General features: G+C 29.9%; 1 protein-coding gene across 4 annotated transcripts; it reads left to right on the forward strand.

Annotated features, from left to right (window-relative positions):
- The first annotated feature begins 11,053 nt into the window (after positions 1-11,053).
- LOC115695977 (protein trichome birefringence-like 16) lies at positions 11,054-15,576 on the forward strand. Of its 4 annotated transcripts, none has more exons than XR_009684924.1 (6): positions 11,221-11,572; positions 12,189-12,337; positions 12,610-12,912; positions 13,495-13,690; positions 14,253-15,221; positions 15,294-15,576. XR_009684924.1 is itself a non-coding variant. In XM_061105601.1 (5 exons), exons 2-5 carry the CDS (start codon positions 12,190-12,192, stop codon positions 15,073-15,075), a joined length of 1,470 nt encoding a protein of 489 aa, XP_060961584.1. In that variant the 5' UTR covers positions 11,054-11,572; position 12,189; the 3' UTR covers positions 15,076-15,576. The 4 variants fall into 4 exon arrangements, 2 of the variants coding, with proteins under 2 accessions (XP_060961584.1, XP_060961588.1); XR_009684925.1 differs by having other exon boundaries at positions 15,300-15,576; XM_061105601.1 differs by having other exon boundaries at positions 11,054-11,572; positions 14,253-15,576.
- The last annotated feature ends 2,591 nt before the right edge of the window (positions 15,577-18,167 follow it).

An 18,167-nucleotide genomic window follows, 5' to 3' on the forward strand; every position in this document is an offset into this window, starting at 1 on the left:
ACATATAAAGTTTAGGAAACCTTACATTGGGTGCAGCGGAATAATATGACTCCTTCCGTTCAGATATCCAGCCCTTGATTCCTTTCTGTAGCAGAGCATTATCAATATCTGAACCTGGATCTCTTTCTCTGAATCTTTGATGCTGAAACCTCCTTTTTGCTGAAAGTCTTTCTTCACGATCTTCCTCACTATGATTGAGGTATCACTTGCTGTGTGTGGGCACTACTCATACACTAAGAATTTCGAAATTCAAGAGGGAAGAGAAAGAAGAAGTGGCAGCTAAAGATAGGGAGAGAGAAAGGCTCAGGTTTTTCTCTGAAGGAAAAATAGAAAATTTAAGTGTAATTTTCCTGAAGCCTTCACTATCTATTTATAGCATTCCACTAGGGTTAGGTTTGAATTATTTGGCATTAAAATAATGAAAATATCAGTTTAAATTTCCTACAAAAGTGGCTGGCCCTATACTAGTGGATTTGGGCCTCACTTTTTGCAATTTTGCAGTTTTACCTTTTCTGCATCTGATTTTCTCAAAAACGCCAATTTTCTAATTCAACCATTTAAATGCCAATTCTAACTATTTAATAACTATAAATAATTATTAAATAATATTATCATTTATCATATTTATTAATTGAACCATACAAAGTATCATAATTAACAAATATGCCCCTAAAACTCTTTCTTTACAATTTCACCCTTACTTAGTGAAAAATTCACAAATAGACATAGTCTAATTTGAGAATTATAATTGATTAATCAAAACCAATTATATGAGTCTTACAAGCAATATTATCTCAACTAGTGCGGGGACCATGGGTCTATATAACCGAGCTTCCAATAAGTAGATCAAGAATTTAGCACTAAAATTCACTAACTTATTAATTCTTCGTTGAATCCACGCATAGAACTTAGAATTGCACTCTCAGTTATATAGAATGCTATATATGTTCCACCATATAGACACATCATTAGTTATCCATTGTTATAATCCTAATGTGATCAATGATCCTCTATATGAATGATCTACACTGTAAAGGGATTAAATTACCGTTACACCCTACAATGTATTTATTTCTTAAAACACTTGACCCCGTATAAATGATATTTCAGCTTATGTGAAATGAGTACTCCACCATTTATGTTCGTTTGTGTTGGGTTTTATGCCCTAAATAAAACTCATTTCAATATAATCAGATTTACTTATTAATATAGATCAGAAATAACATTTAATGTTGCATGGTTCACATGATTTATTTCATGATTATATGTACATAATGTATAAATTCATCTGAAACCCTTTTCACATACTTGATCCTGTTTATTGTGTCGTCAACACATTGGAAAGTAAACATGACTATGTGAATAAAGTTTCCTAGATTTATCAGACACAGGGTTTTACTGATATGATAATCTACAACAAGAGTGTACTTGTATTTGGAGAAATACTATGTTCTTTCCAGAACATTGGTTAGAGTAAAGCTCAGGTTGGATGCATGGAGTATGCATCGGAAGGGACCGATATTGAACTTTGACTTAGATTTAATTAAACTTACCGTAGAATCTATTCAAGTCAATATCGCCAAGTTGATCCTAGATCAAATGATCTTAATCCTGTTATGTTTAGGCTCAATCTTGAAAGGCTATTCGTGTTCTTTGATTTGTTAGTTAAGCCTACTTTTAGGTCAGGGTGATACGTACTCTTTGGGAACACGGTAGTGCAATTGAGTGGGAGCGCTAGCATAAACATGGAATCTATAGCTTCTATCTGGCGAATAGTAAGCAAAGGATGATCTCCTTCGAGCTTGACCAAACGAAAATAAATGGTGGAGATCTCATTTCACATAAGCTGAAATATTATTTATACGGGGTCAAGTGTTTTAAGGATAAAATACATAGTAGGGTGTTACGGTAATCTAATCCCTTTACTGTGTAGATCATTCATATAGAGGATCATTGATCACATTAGGATTATAACAATGGATAACTAATGATGTGTCTATATGGTGGAACATATAGAGCATTCTATGCGTGGTTTCAACGAAGAATTAATAAGTTAGTGAATTTTAGTGCTAAATTCTTGATCTACTTATTGGAAGCTCGGTTATATAGACCCATGGTCCCCCCACTAGTTGAGATAATATTGTTTGTAAGACTCATGTAATTGGTTTTGATTAATCAATTATAATTCACAAATTAGACTATGTCTATTTGTGAAATTTTCACTAAGTAAGGGCGAAATTGTAAAGAAAGAGTTAATAGGGGCATATTTGTTAATTATGATACTTTGTATGGTTCAATTAATAAATATGATAAATGACAATATTATTTAATAATTATTTATAGTTATTAAATAGTTAGAATTGGCATTTAAATGGTTGAATTAGGAAATTGGCATTTTTGAGAAAATCAGATACAAAAGGTGTTAAAATTGCAAAATTGCAAAAAGCATGGCCCAATCCACTAAGTGCATGGCCGACCACCTTTGTAGGTATTTTAAGTTGATTTTTTCATTATTTTAATGTCATATAATTCAAATCTAACCCTAGTGGAATGCTATAAATAGATAGTGAAGGCTTCAGGAAAATAACACTTTTCTTCTGACACTTTCTGAATCAGAAAAAACTGAGCCTCCTCTCTCTTCTCTAGCCGCCACCCTCACTCTCTCTTCTTCCTTGATAATTACAAATCCTTAGTGATTAGAGTAGTGCCCACACACATCAAGTGATACCTCAATCATAGTGAGGAAGATCGTGAAGAAAAATCATCAGCAAAGGAGATTCAGCATCAAGGATTCAGAAAGAGATCCAGGTTCAGATATTGATAATGCTCTGCTACAGAAAGGAATCAAGGGCTAGATATCTGAACGGAAGGAGTCATTATATTCTGCTGCACCCAATGTAAGGTTTCTTAAACTTTATATGTGTTTAATTTATCGTTTTAGAAAGTTCTTATTTAGGATGTTAATAAACATACTTGTGAGTAGATCTAAGATCCTGGTAAAATAATTTCCAACAACTGGCCTCAGAGCCATGGTAATTGATTTACTTACAAGAAATTTGGACTTTAAAACGATTGTTTGTATGTTTTTGGATGGTATCATGTTGTATTGAGTATTATTTGATGATTGATTGATGTTTGTAAATTTTCGTGAAAAATAATTGCGATTCTGTTTCTGGAATTATTTTTATTGGATAGTATGGAAAAAATTAAGCAAGTTAGCCTTTTACAGAACTCAATTTGGATTTTATTTGAATTAGTTATGATTTTTTGAAGATTTGAAAAAATCGGGGCTGTGCTGAAATTTTCCTGCGATCGCGAAAACTGTCCCTACAGCTCACAATTTTTTCGTTTTTCTTCGATTTTTCATACTTTTTCATGGAATTAACTTCCGATTTTTTGTGTAGTTCTATATTTATACTATTACTATTCCTAATTCAATTCTAATTATCATTTTGAATTAATTTAATATTTTTTAAATTTAATTCAAGATATTAGTGTAATTTGAATTTGAATAGAATTAGTATCTATCTTCTTGCTTTAAAAATCTATCTTATTTTAAAATTTGATTATATCTTATCTTATTTTAAATTTAAAAATAAGATATTTATAATCATGTAATTTTTAAATGATATAAGATATTTTGCTAATTTTTTAAATTTTGTTATTTTATTTATTTAAATTACATTTAAAATTTGAAAAAGATATTTATTTATCTTTTCTAATTTTTTATTTAATTTTTATTTATAAAATAACATTTAAAATTTAAAAGTAGTTAGCAAATTTTTGAAATGATATTTAGGTTGGTTGAAACCTAATTTTTCAAATTTCTTTTTAAATTTTCGAATTTTTTTTTTATTATTTAATTAATTTTTTTCGAAATTAAATATTTAATTTAAAATTAAATAAATCCTACATCCAACTATCCAACTAACCTTGTTGCAGGAGTATGTGTTTTAGCTTATGTGTAAGTTTTCAAAACCTATTATTACTTGATTGCAAATAGCCATGGTTACTTTTTGCCAGATCTAATGATCTGATGGCTCCCTTGGTCAAGATAATAATTTGTAACAGGTATATTTACAATCTTCTTTCATCTGTGTATGACCTAACAACATGATAGGACCCATCCAAAGTGTGCCTGTGTGAGCCTATGTGTTTAATTTGATTATAGATACATATATGTTGTTGTTGCTAAAATAAATTATCATAGTCCTTGATAGAATTTATTTAGGCTCATTTAATTATTGGGCTTATTCAATTAATAACAGTTGTTCTTATTAAGGTTAAATTCCTCTCTTTTGGGCCTTGTGTGAGAGTTGGGAGCCATAGAAGTGGGTACGACATACGGAACCCAACACCCCCTCACATGAACCACCCCAATTGTGAAGGCCCATTTGCCTGATTTGAACAACTGTACTAGGTTAATTACACTAGTTTAACCTAATAAAATTGATTAGCAACATAATTAATTTCATTTATTTTGAAATTAATTTAAGAAAATTATAGTTTAAAGAATTCTTTATTCTAAGCTAAACTATATGTATTTTCTTGTATTTAGTTATCTACAACTAACCAACTTAAATCTGAATATCTACAATTAATTGTTATAATCCTAATGTGATCAATGATCCTCTATATGAATGATCTACACTGTAAAGGGATTAAATTACCGTTACACCCTACAATGTATTTATTCCTTAAAACACTTGACCCCGTATAAATGATATTTCAGTTTATGTGAAATGAGTACTCCACCATTTATGTTCGTTTGGTCAAGCTCGAAGGAGATCATCCTTTGCTTACTATTCGCCAGATAGAAACTATAGATTCCATGTTTATGATAGCGCTCCCACTCAATTGCACTACCGTGTTCCCAAAATGTACGTATCACCCTGACCTAAAAGTAGGCTTAACTAACAAATCAAAGAACACGAATAGCCTCTCGAGATTGGGCATAATCATATCAGGATTAAGATCATTTGATATAGGATCAACTAGGCGATATTGACTTGAATAGATATTACGGTAAGTTTAATAAATCTAAGTCAAAGTTCAATATCAGTCCCTTCCGATGCATACTCCATGCATCCAACCTGAGCTTTACTTTAACCAATGCTCTGGAAAGAACATAGCATTTTTCCAAATGCAAGTAAACTCTGTTGTAGATTATCATATCAGTAAAACCCTATGTCTGATAAATCTAGGAAACTTTATTCACATAGTCATGTTTACTTTCCAATGTGTTGACGACACAATAAACAGGATCAAGTATGTGAAAAGGGTTTCAGATGAATTTATACATTATGTATATATAATCATGAAATAAATCATGTGAACCATGCAACATTAAATGTTATTTCTGATCTATATTAATAAGTAAATCTGATTATATTGAAATGAGTTTTATTTAGGGCATAAAACCCAACAGCACGTTGCAATGAACTTAGTACTAAGATTGAAGAGTTGACCTCTGCTTTAAAGAAAGCCCAAGAGGAATTTCCACTGACCCATATTTTCAAAAACGAGTTGGGCGTAGCTCAAAAATCTTGCAAAGAATCTTATGTGAGTGTTACAGTTTTTGAAGAAGACATGAGAAGAAAAGATGAGATTTGAAGGAAAAAGATGAACAATTTTCACTAAAGGAGAAGGAAATCTTCTAGTTGTCTGAAGTAGTTTCCAAAGCACAGAGACAAATGGCTAGTAAAAAAACGATACAAAATCGCACAGTTTTAGATGAAAAGCTCAAATTGCAAGACAAAATTTGTTTACCACATACATAATGTCAGATGCAATAAGATAATTGCATGCTGATGTAGATATTTTCATATGGCTAATTAGGATTTTTACCTCCTGAACTTTGACATGTATCAAATTATGTCATTTGAACTTTTAAGGTCGTTAAAAAAGTTTCATGAACTATTGAGATTGTTGGATTTAAAGACTTTTTTCCAATTTAGTAAAAAAGTCTAACATAAATGAAAATTCAAGGACATAATTTATTAAAGTTTGAGCAACATGATTTGCTAGAAGTCAAAATCTGGAGAGATAATTTAATACATAAACAATAACTGAAATAAAGTATTTTTAACGACCACACAAATCTAAGGCCACGATTCTAACTATAAATTTTGCAGACCACACAATTTGCTATATACACAACAAATTTGAAGTTATCAATCAACAAATAAAATAAATTTAATTTTACCATAAATACATACTATTAGAATATTTTTTCATAAAAAAAACTCTTTATTTTTTATTTAAATATTTCTTAATATAAATAAGTCATAAACACATGATATTGATAGCATATTAAAATTAATTGGGCTTTTCGCATCCAGAAGTACGGATTTATTCGGATAGACTCTTTACCGGATAACATTTTGTTTAATGACCACGAGGTCTAATTTGTTTCAATATATATCTACGCTTATTTCAAAAAAAAAAAAAATAGCATATTAAAATTACTATTTATTTTTATTAAAAATGTAAATTAAATTAAATAATATGTTGATAATGTTAAAAATCCTATTTATTGGTTGAAATAAATCATTTTCAAACTTGTACATTAAAACTTGTACTTTCCAACAATAACGACCCATTAAACAAGCAAAAAGAAACTATAAACAACTTTTTTTTTCTTTCGAAATTGAAACTATAATAATTTACACTTTAGTTAATAATTTTTTTTTCTTTCGAAATTGAAACTATAATATGTTAGAGATTTTATAACAATGGAAGAAAATCAAGATTTATTACAACTCTATTGTAAAATAATACAAGGACTAAAATAAGAAATTGATTAAATATATGTTACAATACATATATATACACTATATATATTACATATATATATGAAAGGTAGAAGAGAAGATTACAACACATGTAATATAATATATGTATATATATAACAAGAGAATAATATATATATAAACACTCACTCACAACCGATTAGTAGGGATCACCATGACTTGAACAAGGTATTACACCTTCCAAAAGCTTATTTCCCCTATCTCTAAGCACTAAGGGAACTCTCTAGGAAATAGCTTTGGGAATTATCAAGCCTTAGGGTTTTCTAGCAATGTGCTTTTTTTGATAGAAAACTTCATCTCTTACAAATGAGCACATTAGACTCCTTTATATAGTGTTTAGGTGATCACACTTAGAATTCAAACTCACCATCTCATTTCTCTCATATAATGAGCATTAATATAGTTTGTAACAACTATATTTCAAACCATTTGAATCCTATCATCAAATTGTGTAACATCTCTTTTATTACACAATATTATGATCAACCAAAAGAAGTTACAAAAACAATTAACTTTGTAACTCTTCTCCATGTTATAAAGTGTAAGTTACAATTTTAGGTTAAATAAATTATATGTTACACAATTTATTTACCAAATACCTAATACATATTATTCACATAATAATATATATTACTACATTTTAATCTACACTTATTATATTATAAAATAATATAACAATCCCCCACTAGATTAAAATGTGTAACACACTTGTAACATTTATTTAATCAATCAAAATATTATATCAAAATATAACATTCCCCCACTTTGATTGAATAAATACACACTTTCAAAGAAGTCTTGCTTAGGTGCATTAGGTAAAATGTCTTTCGACTTGAATTTTACCTTAGTGTAGTTACCACAAAGTTTGATGAAATTTTGGTTGCCGTAGCATTGAACCACTATTTCTTTAGTACAAACCGGTGATAACACACACACCCTCGCTAATGCTCACTTGAGACAGCATGTCTCGCTCTTTACCAGATTAATGGCCATGTGCAAAATTCCAATTCATGGACTCTCTAGAGAATAACTCCCAATTCTCATAAGAGGCGGCACCACCTCTAGTCCATATAGGTGGAGTTTTAGTGTCTCACCACTCTTTAGACACTTCTTAAGCTTAAGTGAGTTTTCTTAAGCTTAAGCTCCATTAAAAACCTTTTGGTTTTAACCCTCAATTTTCACAACATGTACTCATCCATAGATGGGACAATTGAGTACCATATTCACTCTATTGACTTGTTATTACCTATTGAACTTAAGATTAGATGTTTACTAGTGTTAAGATAGGTTACCATCAATGAGCAAAACACTAAGGGAGTTTAGGTCCCATCCCTCGAAAATTCTTGCTTTAATCTTGTACGGAGATTAAGCGATTTGTTATAACCTCTCACTATTGATTCCATGTGAATCATGCATGCCAAAATATAGTGTTCACTTTGTGACCACTTTTCTCCTTAAGTACTTAAGCTTTGAAAATTTAATCATAAATGATTAATTTTCACACAACTCAAATTCTCAATAATTTTGATACCAAACATATCAAAAATACACCAATTTAGACACCAAATATGTCTAAATTCTCATATTTTATTTTTAGACACGAAGTATGTCTAAACTTTCTCATATTAGAGTATACACCCCCACACTTTCACATTTCATTATCAAGACAATATCTTGATTTTAAAATATAGAAGACCACTTTGTCTCTATAATTTTTCTTAAATTTAATTTCCTTCTTGAAATTATTTTCACCAAAATTTGACACTAAATATGTCAATATTTTCACATATGCACATAGCCAAACTTGATTTAGAATTTGAATTCAAAAACAAAAATATCAATAATGTCTCATCACATTTTGATTAAATTTGTGGTTCACTCCCACATTTCTACCATAAAGTGTATATTAAATATCATATTTTTGTATTTTCCTCTTGAAATGACTTTTTAAGGTCACTTTGAAAATACTATTTGACATTTTTAGTTTTCTCAACAAAACTAAAATATCAAATTCACATTACTACTCATAAAATAATGTGATTATTTTTACTCATAATTTTAAGGTTATCTCCTCATTGAGATTAGCCCAAAATTATACCAAAGTTAACAAAATTCTCAACAATTTTGTTCACAACTTTGATCATTTAAGATTCAAAATTGCTTCTCCAATTTTATTATCTTTTCACTATTTTTGAATCCACATTGATTCACTTTATTTTGAGTCCAAAATTGCTCTTCCAATTTATGGCTCATTTCACAAGTTTGGATCCACTTTTAATCCATTTGTTCTTGCTATGACAAGACAATTCTCATAAGTGTAACTATCATAGTTCACTTTTCTTATCTCATAATATGAGATGATTATCTCTTATAATCCAATAAAAGATGTAACTTCTCAAAAGCCATCTTTTATTATCTCATAAAGTGAGATGTTCACCACCAAATTGAAAAAAAATTTAAAATATTCTTTATTCATAAAATAGATGATAATAATTCTCACAATAATAATAAACACTATTTTACTACTATCAACATTATTATCATGCTATGTAACTCATATATTAATATAATATGTATGTTACTAATCAACATCTTATATGTAACATACACATAATATCAATATTAAATTCACAATATTAATGTTACATATCTCATATATATCATGTATACTATAATATATATATCATATACACATAATATATACATTAATTAGACAACTATATATATTACATACCTCACACATATATAATATATATACACATTAATATACATGATATATATTATATACACATATTTCATATAAATACATAGAAAATAAGTATTTCTACATATTTAATCTCACAATATATATTATGTCATATCTCATCATATATGTAATACACATAACTCATATACATGTTATATATTATATATCTCATATATATACACATACAAACATGTAATAAATTCAAATATCATATTATATATCACTATATATTATATGATATAAACTCATAATCGTCACATATATATAACTCATATATATGTTATATATATTACTATCATATGAAATAGTAAATCACATAATATACACCACCATGCTCACCCATGAATGGTTTTCACATAAAATCTCTTATCCTTGCATTCTCACAATCTTGATTTATCTCCTCTTCCATTGAAAAGGAATAAGCTTTTGATTGTTAGAGATTTTATAACAATGGAAGAAAATCAAGATTTATTACAACTCTATTGTAAAATAATACAAGGACTAAAATAAGAAATTGATTAAATATATGTTACAATACATATATATACACTATATATATTACATATATATATGAAAGGTAGGTTATAAGACATTACAACACATGTAATATAATATATGTATATATATAACAAGAGAATAATATATATATAAACACTCACTCACAACCTTGAGTGTAGATTAGTGGGGATCACCATGACTTGAACAAGGTATTACACCTTTGTCCAAAAGCTTATTTCCCCCTATCTCTAAGCACTACAACTCTACAGGAAATAGCTTTGGGAATTATCGCCTTAGGGTTTTCTGAATGTGCTTTTTGATAGAAAACTTCATCTCTTACAAATGAAAGACATTGTAATTCTTTATATAGTGTTTAGGTGATCACACTTAGAATTCAAACTCACCATCTCATTTCTCTCATATAATGAGCATTAATATAGTTTGTAACAACTATATTTCAAACCATTTGAATCCTATCATCAAATTGTGTAACATCTCTTTTATTACACAATATTATGATCAACCAAAAGAAGTTACAAAAACAATTAACTTTGTAACTCTTCTCCATGTTATAAAGTGTAAGTTACAATTTTAGGTTAAATAAATTATATGTTACACAATTTATTTACCAAATACCTAATACATATTATTCACATAATAATATATATTACTACATTTTAATCTACACTTATTATATTATAAAATAATATAACATAATAATTTTACGTTTTAGTTAATAAATCAGTCCATAAAAAGCAACAAAATCTAATATAATAGCTATGTATCATTTTCTTATTCGAAATTGAAAAAACAAGTTTTGCATTTTAGTTATTAAATCAGTCCACAAAAAGCAACAAAATCTAATCGCTATATCATATCACAAAACGTATATGTTTCCTCTTACTAAAAGGTTCTCCTTTAAACAAAAAAAAATATAGATAGTTTTTTTTTTTTTATTTATTTTTTTAAAAGGAAAAATATAGATAAAATGTATAGAATGGAAACCGAGAACACCTTTCTTTCCTTTTTCGACTTCTTTTTTTTTTTAATACCGAAAATAACGGATGATCTCGTTACAATTATTTATTAAAAAAAATATTTATTGTTCAGAGGTCTAAATATATTCTTCATTTTTAATATATATTGATAAAAAGTATTTAATTATTGGGATGTTTAATAATATTTATATTTGAAAGACCGACGAAATCAAAATCGTCTCTCTTCCTCTCCACTATAGATTCGATACCACTTTTGTCCTCCTCTGTACGGATTTCTCGTCAGTGGCCACCCAACAATATACCTCAATATTCTCCGTTTTCATCATATAATATTTCGATTTATACATTTATTTATTTGCAATTACACTTAAAAATATCATTGAATTAATTTTAGCTTCTCGTTGCATTGTTTGGGAGATCCATGAGTTTTGTTGAAAATCAGGTACTATTTGTTTAATTTTGATCGGAAGTGAAGGTTGAGGACGGGTTGAGGTGAGTTTTCGGGACCTGCGTTACAGGTATTTCTATTCTTGACTGTTTTAAAACTTAATTATGTGATATGTATAACACCGACACGAATAGATCCACTTTGAACTTTATTTTGATTCTTCGACCAATGTATCGAAAGTTTTTGGCTCTTGTTTTTTTTATTTTGGGAGGAGTTTATATGGGATGACTCATTTGATCTGTAAAATGGGTTTTGGGGTTAGCTCTGCAATTGATAATGATAAGCTCTCTGTTTTGTGAAATGGGCATGTGATTTTGTTTTTCCAGTTTTTCAGTGGAAGATGAAAAAACTCACTTTCTGTGAATTGGGGTTCGTAAAGTTTTATTTTTTCGGACCTAGGGACACGATTGCAGTTGATAATCTATGATAATCTCTTGCCTTGCCTTCCTTCGTGTGTCAGTGTGCATGTGCCCTGTTTGTGTTTGTGTTTTTTTTGGCATGTTAGGTTAGACAATGGACTGAGTGTTCTTTTTTGTGCATTCGTTTCATGTGCATCTTATGTTTGTTATATCATTTTTTTTTTTAAAAAAAAACGAGACAGAAAAAGAATGCAATAACTCATTTATTTTAAGTAGTTTTACCATGGATTTTCATCTATCTGTTTTATTTATTTATTTATTTTGTAGAATGAAAGGAGGTTTTTATGGACTAAGGGCTAAAGAGCTGTCTCTGGTTACCATTTTACTTATGTGCACGACTGTTTTTGTGCTGACATGGAAGAGAACCCCGCTTCTTACCCCTTTTCCACCCCAAGGTGGATTGCAATTGACTCCAGGTTAGCTTACATAGAAGTATGTATTGTATTAATTTTTTTTTTTGAAATTTTGGTAAGTTCTTTTTGTTCACAAACAAGTTATTGCTTAATGTATGCTATAGTTAGGATTGATGATGCTATAGTTAAAGTCTGTTTTAAGTAAATTTAGAAATGGTGCAAGAAGTGTATATTCAATAATAGCAGACTAGCAGTGCTCTGCTTTCGTAGGGGTGTGTGATTAATGTTATTAGTCCTTTTTGTATTGAGAATGATTATCTTGAATGCTCCTGCAGTTGGCTTGGGTAAAGAAAAAGTGGCAATTGCAGTAGAAGATTTTAAAAATGAAAAACTTGGAAAAGAAGAAATAGGAAACCAAGTAACAGAGAATGGAAAAGCGAAAACAGAAATTGAAAAAACTGGAAACGTAAAAACAGAAACGAATGATAGTGAAGTAGTAAGGACGGAACTTGAAGAAAAGGGAAAAGAAGAAAATGAAAGGAGAGCAATTCCAACTCTAACAAGTCCTGTGCAAGGGTCTTCCAAAAGCAGTAAAATTGTGAGTGGCAATGATTTGTCACTTCCCATCAATAATAAAGGTAATATATTGACCTTTTGCTTTCTCGGCATAAAATCTTAAATAGATAGTTCTTTGTAACCACGGACCCTGTTTCACTGATAGGCTCCACACCTACAAATTTATTTGGGGGAAAGAATGGAGAGCATTTGAAGTTTCTCCTTCCATCTTTTTCTCTCTTTATTATTACTTTATTTTGTATGTTGTTGTTCCCACTTTATTTTATCAAATACTAGTTCCAAATGTGTCTTTTAATTTTGTGTGCTTACATTAACGTGTCAATCTAGCTAGCTTGATTTTGTCTAAGGCAATCATTTTTGTTTAGTTTTAAATAATTGGGTCATTTTGCTAGTGGTGTTATTGATTTGCCATTTGGACATAAACTAGATAACATTATTTTTTAAAAAAAATCCAGAAAATGAAATCACTGATCAGTCCTACATATTTTTATGTCTTAGTGATGCTTTTTCTTCTGTGTCATGGTTCGTGTTTCTGGTTTATTTGGATGCACATAGTGGTGGTCAGTGAATGTTAAGAGTGACTAGAAACCTTTATTTTCGTCCTTGTTATATTGCTGAGTGATGTCTATTGTTTGTTATGTTAGCCTGCAATTATGGAAATGGAAAATGGGTTGTAGACCACAACCGGTCTTTATATTCAGGGTTCGGCTGTAAGCAATGGCTGTCAGGGATGTGGGCTTGCCGGATGACACAACGTACAGATTTTGCTTATGAGAAACTGCGGTGGCAACCAAAAGATTGTCAATTGGAAGAATTTGAAGGCTCAAAGTTTCTAAAAAGGTACTAGAACATTCTAAAAATGTTTTAATGTAGAGGTTAGAAATTCATGTGGATTATGGTTCAAGGTTTTGTACAAAATCATTGAATCTGACCTAACTTCCCTTTTTTGGTTGCTCAGTCTAGCTTGCTGAGATGACATATGCAGAAAGATTGGTCCTTCACACTTTTCTTCCTAATGTAACTTTTTATGCGCTCTAATTATTATGGCATTGAGTTAGGGTGGTGGGGTGGGGTGGGGTGTGTGCGTGTGTGTTCCTGTTGTTGCCTTATGCTCAAGGCCTCTGCACATGGTATGACAACCGAAAGATTACACAAATCACAATCTCAGTGGAACTAATTTTTTGTTGTGGGTGTGCATGATTTTCTCTTTATGAGAACAGATGCTGTTGTTCAGTACTTTATGTCACATTAGATTACCTCCTTCCTCACCGATTTTGATTTTTTGACTTATGGAGTTTTCTTGTAGATCTGCCTCCACATCTAATTCCACGTGTCCTTTTTTAAGTTGTATTTGAGTAGCCAATAATATGCAGGAATATGATGTTTGCATTGTTTTTTACAGGATGGAAAATAAAACTTTGGCTTTTGTTGGAGACTCACTGGGCAGACAGCAGTTCCAGTCTCTAATGTGCATGGTGACGGGTGGTCATGAGAGGGATGATGTCATTGATGTTGGGGAAGAGTATGGAATTGCCCGTGCTTATGGCAATGCTCGGCCTAGCGGGTGGGCATATCGATTCCCCAGTACTAATACCACCATTCTCTACTACTGGTCAGCAAGCCTCTGCTATATAGAGCCCATTGACAAGTCAAATCCAAATACAGAATATGCCATGCATCTTGATCGTCCTGCAGCATTCTTAGTTCAAAATATTCACAGATTTGATGCTTTGATTCTGAACACGGGGCACCATTGGAATCGTGGAAAGATCAATGCAAACCGCTGGGTAATGCATGTTAGAGGTGCACGGAACACTGATAAGAATATACAAATGATTTGGAAGGCAAGAAATCTGACAGTTCACAGCGTTATCAAATGGGTGAACTCCCAGTTACCTAAATATCCTAATTTGAAGGTCTTTTATCGATCTATCTCACCTAGGCATTTTGTTGGCGGGGAATGGAACACCGGGGGAAGTTGTGACAATACCACTCCCATGTCCATAGGCAAGGAAGTAGAACGAGATGAGTCTAGCGATTCTGTTGCTGCAGCAGCGGTGAAGGGAACAGGGGTTAAGCTGTTGGACATTACGGATCTGTCCCAGCTTCGGGATGAGGCTCATATATCCCGGTTCCACAGTTCAACCGGATCATCTGATTGTCTGCATTGGTGTTTACCAGGCCTTCCGGATACATGGAATGAAATTCTTTTTGCACAATTATAGCCTTTTTTGGTTGATTCTAAACCACAATATGTTTCCATAAGATGCCCTGAACAGCAGCAGGTAAAATGGAAGTCTGTGAATGCTTTACTGCCCAAGACAATTGAAGCAACGAATGGAGAAGAAAATAGCAATCGTATAAGTCACAGGTATTTGTTGATTGAAAGTAACGACCATGCTAGTCCCCACGGTCTTGGCATTAATATTATATTCATGTCTAGCTGTAGGTAGTTAGTGAGCCATACCTACCTCGTTCCCGGTTTTGCTGATTCTGGTGTTTCTCTAGTTGCTGGAGTTGGAGACACTAGAGAGAACAACCATGTAAGTTTTTCTCAACTTTCAACCAAACATCAGGTTGATGATTTGGTCGTTTTTTCTGTTTAGGAGGAGAAAATACAGATTTTAGGACATTCTGAATTTCACTACCCTTAAATTTTATCAAAATGTACGATAAATGTGTAATTTATTTTGTGATTATGTTCTATTCATGTTCATTTTTCAAAATACTCACTATTTCACTTTTTATTAGCTGTAGACCTTTGTCCTTCCTTTGAAAATTCTCTGACATTAAAACCATTTGATTATCATATAATTTTAATTTTGATTACTTTACAGTTAACATATGTACTCCTTGGCCTAGGAGCACGTGTATGTATCTTTCTTGACTAACTTTTGCTTTTCTTTCTTTAGAAGAAACCATTGTAAATTGCAAACAGTTTTTAAAATAATTCAAAAAAAATTATTTAATGATAGAGAAAGATCCAACTGTCTAGTCAAACTTAACGAGTTTTATGGGAGGCGTAACTGGCCTGCTAAGAATATGACCCAAAACATCATCCACGTTATGTATGAATTTAATTTTTAGGGATATTTGTGGCATAAATACCACATTTATATATTATATTTTTTTTTACTATTGTTAGAGTATCTAATGGAGATGCAAATGAGTGATGTAAATGCAAAATATAGCTCACTTTATTAAAATTTTATGGTGATTCTACAATGCACCCCCTTAAAATGGATGTATTGATGCACCCTCTACTTGTTTCGGTATCTAGAAAAATTTTTTAGTCTAATTTTTTTAATATTCATGTACGTTATAACTATTTATTATATCCTACAAAATTTTAAGAACTTCAGAATAATTTACAATATAGAAAACAATATTCAAAAAGTCTATTTTACACGCGTATAAAATAAAATAGTCACCCGTGCAACACACTGCTTGAACGCAATTTTCGGCGTGTTAAACTTTTTTAAATTTCTTAAAATTTTGCAGGATGACTTAAATAAGTATAATTTACATGACCATGAGAAAAAATTTGACTAAAAAATTATTTCGAATACTAAAACAGATAGAGATGATCGGTGTATCCCTTTTAAGGGGGTGTATTATAGAATTTCCCAAAATTTTATATTGTGATGCAAATATATCACATAATAAAAAGTGATTTAAATTTAGATCCAAATATAGCATGTAAAATTTACATTATAATAAATGCTATATTTTTATATTTATTATTATGCTATTTTTAATATTTTATTATTAATTTTAGTTAACAAACTCTTTTACATTAAATGATTTGTATTATTATAATTAAATTTTATATTTATTTTTGTATTATTAGTATTATTTTATATTTTTTTAATAAATTATTAAGTGGATATTAAATGACATTAAAATTTTAAGCTAATTAGGATTTTTGACATGTACCAAATTATGTCCCCTGGACTTTTAAGGTCATTATTAATGCCTCCTGAACTATTGAGATTGTTGGATTTAAGGACTTTTGTTTAATTTCATTCAATTTTACTATTTCAGTGATTGTTTATGTACTAAACTATGCTCCCTAGACTTTGATATCTACCAAATTATGCCCCTCGAAATTTGACATGTACTAAATTATGACCCCTGAACTTTCATTAGACTTTTTTTTACTAAAATTAGAAAAAAGTCCTTAAATCTAACAATCTCAATAGTTCAGGGGTATTTTTAACGACCTTAAAAGTTCATGGACATGATTTGTTACATGTCAAATTTCAGAGGGTAAAAATCTTAATTAGCCTAAATTTTACATCAAGATTTTACAATTATGCATTGAAGCACAATAGTAAAAGATGATGTAAAAATTATCAGAGAATCACTTTTTGTGTCAAATATACTTTAACTTTTAATCCAAGTGTCGCTAAATCTTATTAAATGTGACTATATATACACGTGCCAAATAATTAATTGTCTACTTTCAATAAAAATTTATTAAATAATTTTAGAGTTAAAAAATAAAACTAATTCTTTCCAAAAAAAAAACTAATTAATAATTATTTAATTATAAAAATTAATTGATTTCAAAAAAAAAAAATCATATTTCTATTATTCTTTTTCTCCATATTTTAATTTTATTGTTATTTATTTTATGATTATAAAAATAAAAATGAGTTGGATAGTTTAAGATTATTTTAACATGTGTTATTTTACTTACCGAATCATCAAAAAAACATATGTATAAGTGTATGAAATTAAAAAAAAAAATAATATATATCACAAATACAGATATTTGCAGCGAAATTTTTTTAAAATTTATAATTGTTACATATATGACTCTAATAAAAAAAAGTGGCGGCAAAAATATCTTATTTTATAATTTTGTTGCAGACGTATCATTTTTTAGCTATTAAGTGTCAACTCAAAAATGTGTGGTGACATATTATTAGACTACGTATTAAATAAGCTAAAAAAATATATCGTGTGTTTCTGAGCTGACATTTAACAAGTTTAATTGACATTTAATAGCCAAAAAAAGGTACGACTACAACAAAATCATAAAATAAAGTACTTTTGTCGCCATTTTATTTTTATTAAAATTACATTTGTAACAATTACAATTTTACAAAGATTAGAGGAGTTATTTGTGAGAGTAATTCCTCTCACAAATATCCCTAATTTTTATTTAGGGGAGCAATTATAGTAGAAACACTTCTGTTCTCTATATTTGGAAAGGTTGTACTTAATCCTTTTATATAATGATTGTAGTCTTGTATAGTAGGCATTTCACTATTTTTTTTCTTTCTTTTTTTCCTTTTTAAATAATTTTTTT

This window comes from Cannabis sativa, chromosome 1, assembly GCF_029168945.1.
Source record: "Cannabis sativa cultivar Pink pepper isolate KNU-18-1 chromosome 1, ASM2916894v1, whole genome shotgun sequence".
In the NCBI taxonomy this organism is placed as follows: Eukaryota; Viridiplantae; Streptophyta; class Magnoliopsida; order Rosales; family Cannabaceae; genus Cannabis; species Cannabis sativa.

What these genes read in the sequence shown, in the direction of transcription:
- LOC115695977 (XM_061105601.1), top strand. Translation starts at nt 12,190, where the DNA reads ATGAAAGGAGGTTTTTATGGACTAAGGGCTAAAGAGCTGTCTCTGGTT. An exon ending in TGGATTGCAATTGACTCCAG is followed by an intron (nt 12,338 to 12,609) that starts GTTAGCTTACAT and finishes ATGCTCCTGCAG; the next exon opens with TTGGCTTGGGTAAAGAAAAA. An exon ending in ACTTCCCATCAATAATAAAG is followed by an intron (nt 12,913 to 13,494) that starts GTAATATATTGA and finishes TTGTTATGTTAG; the next exon opens with CCTGCAATTATGGAAATGGA.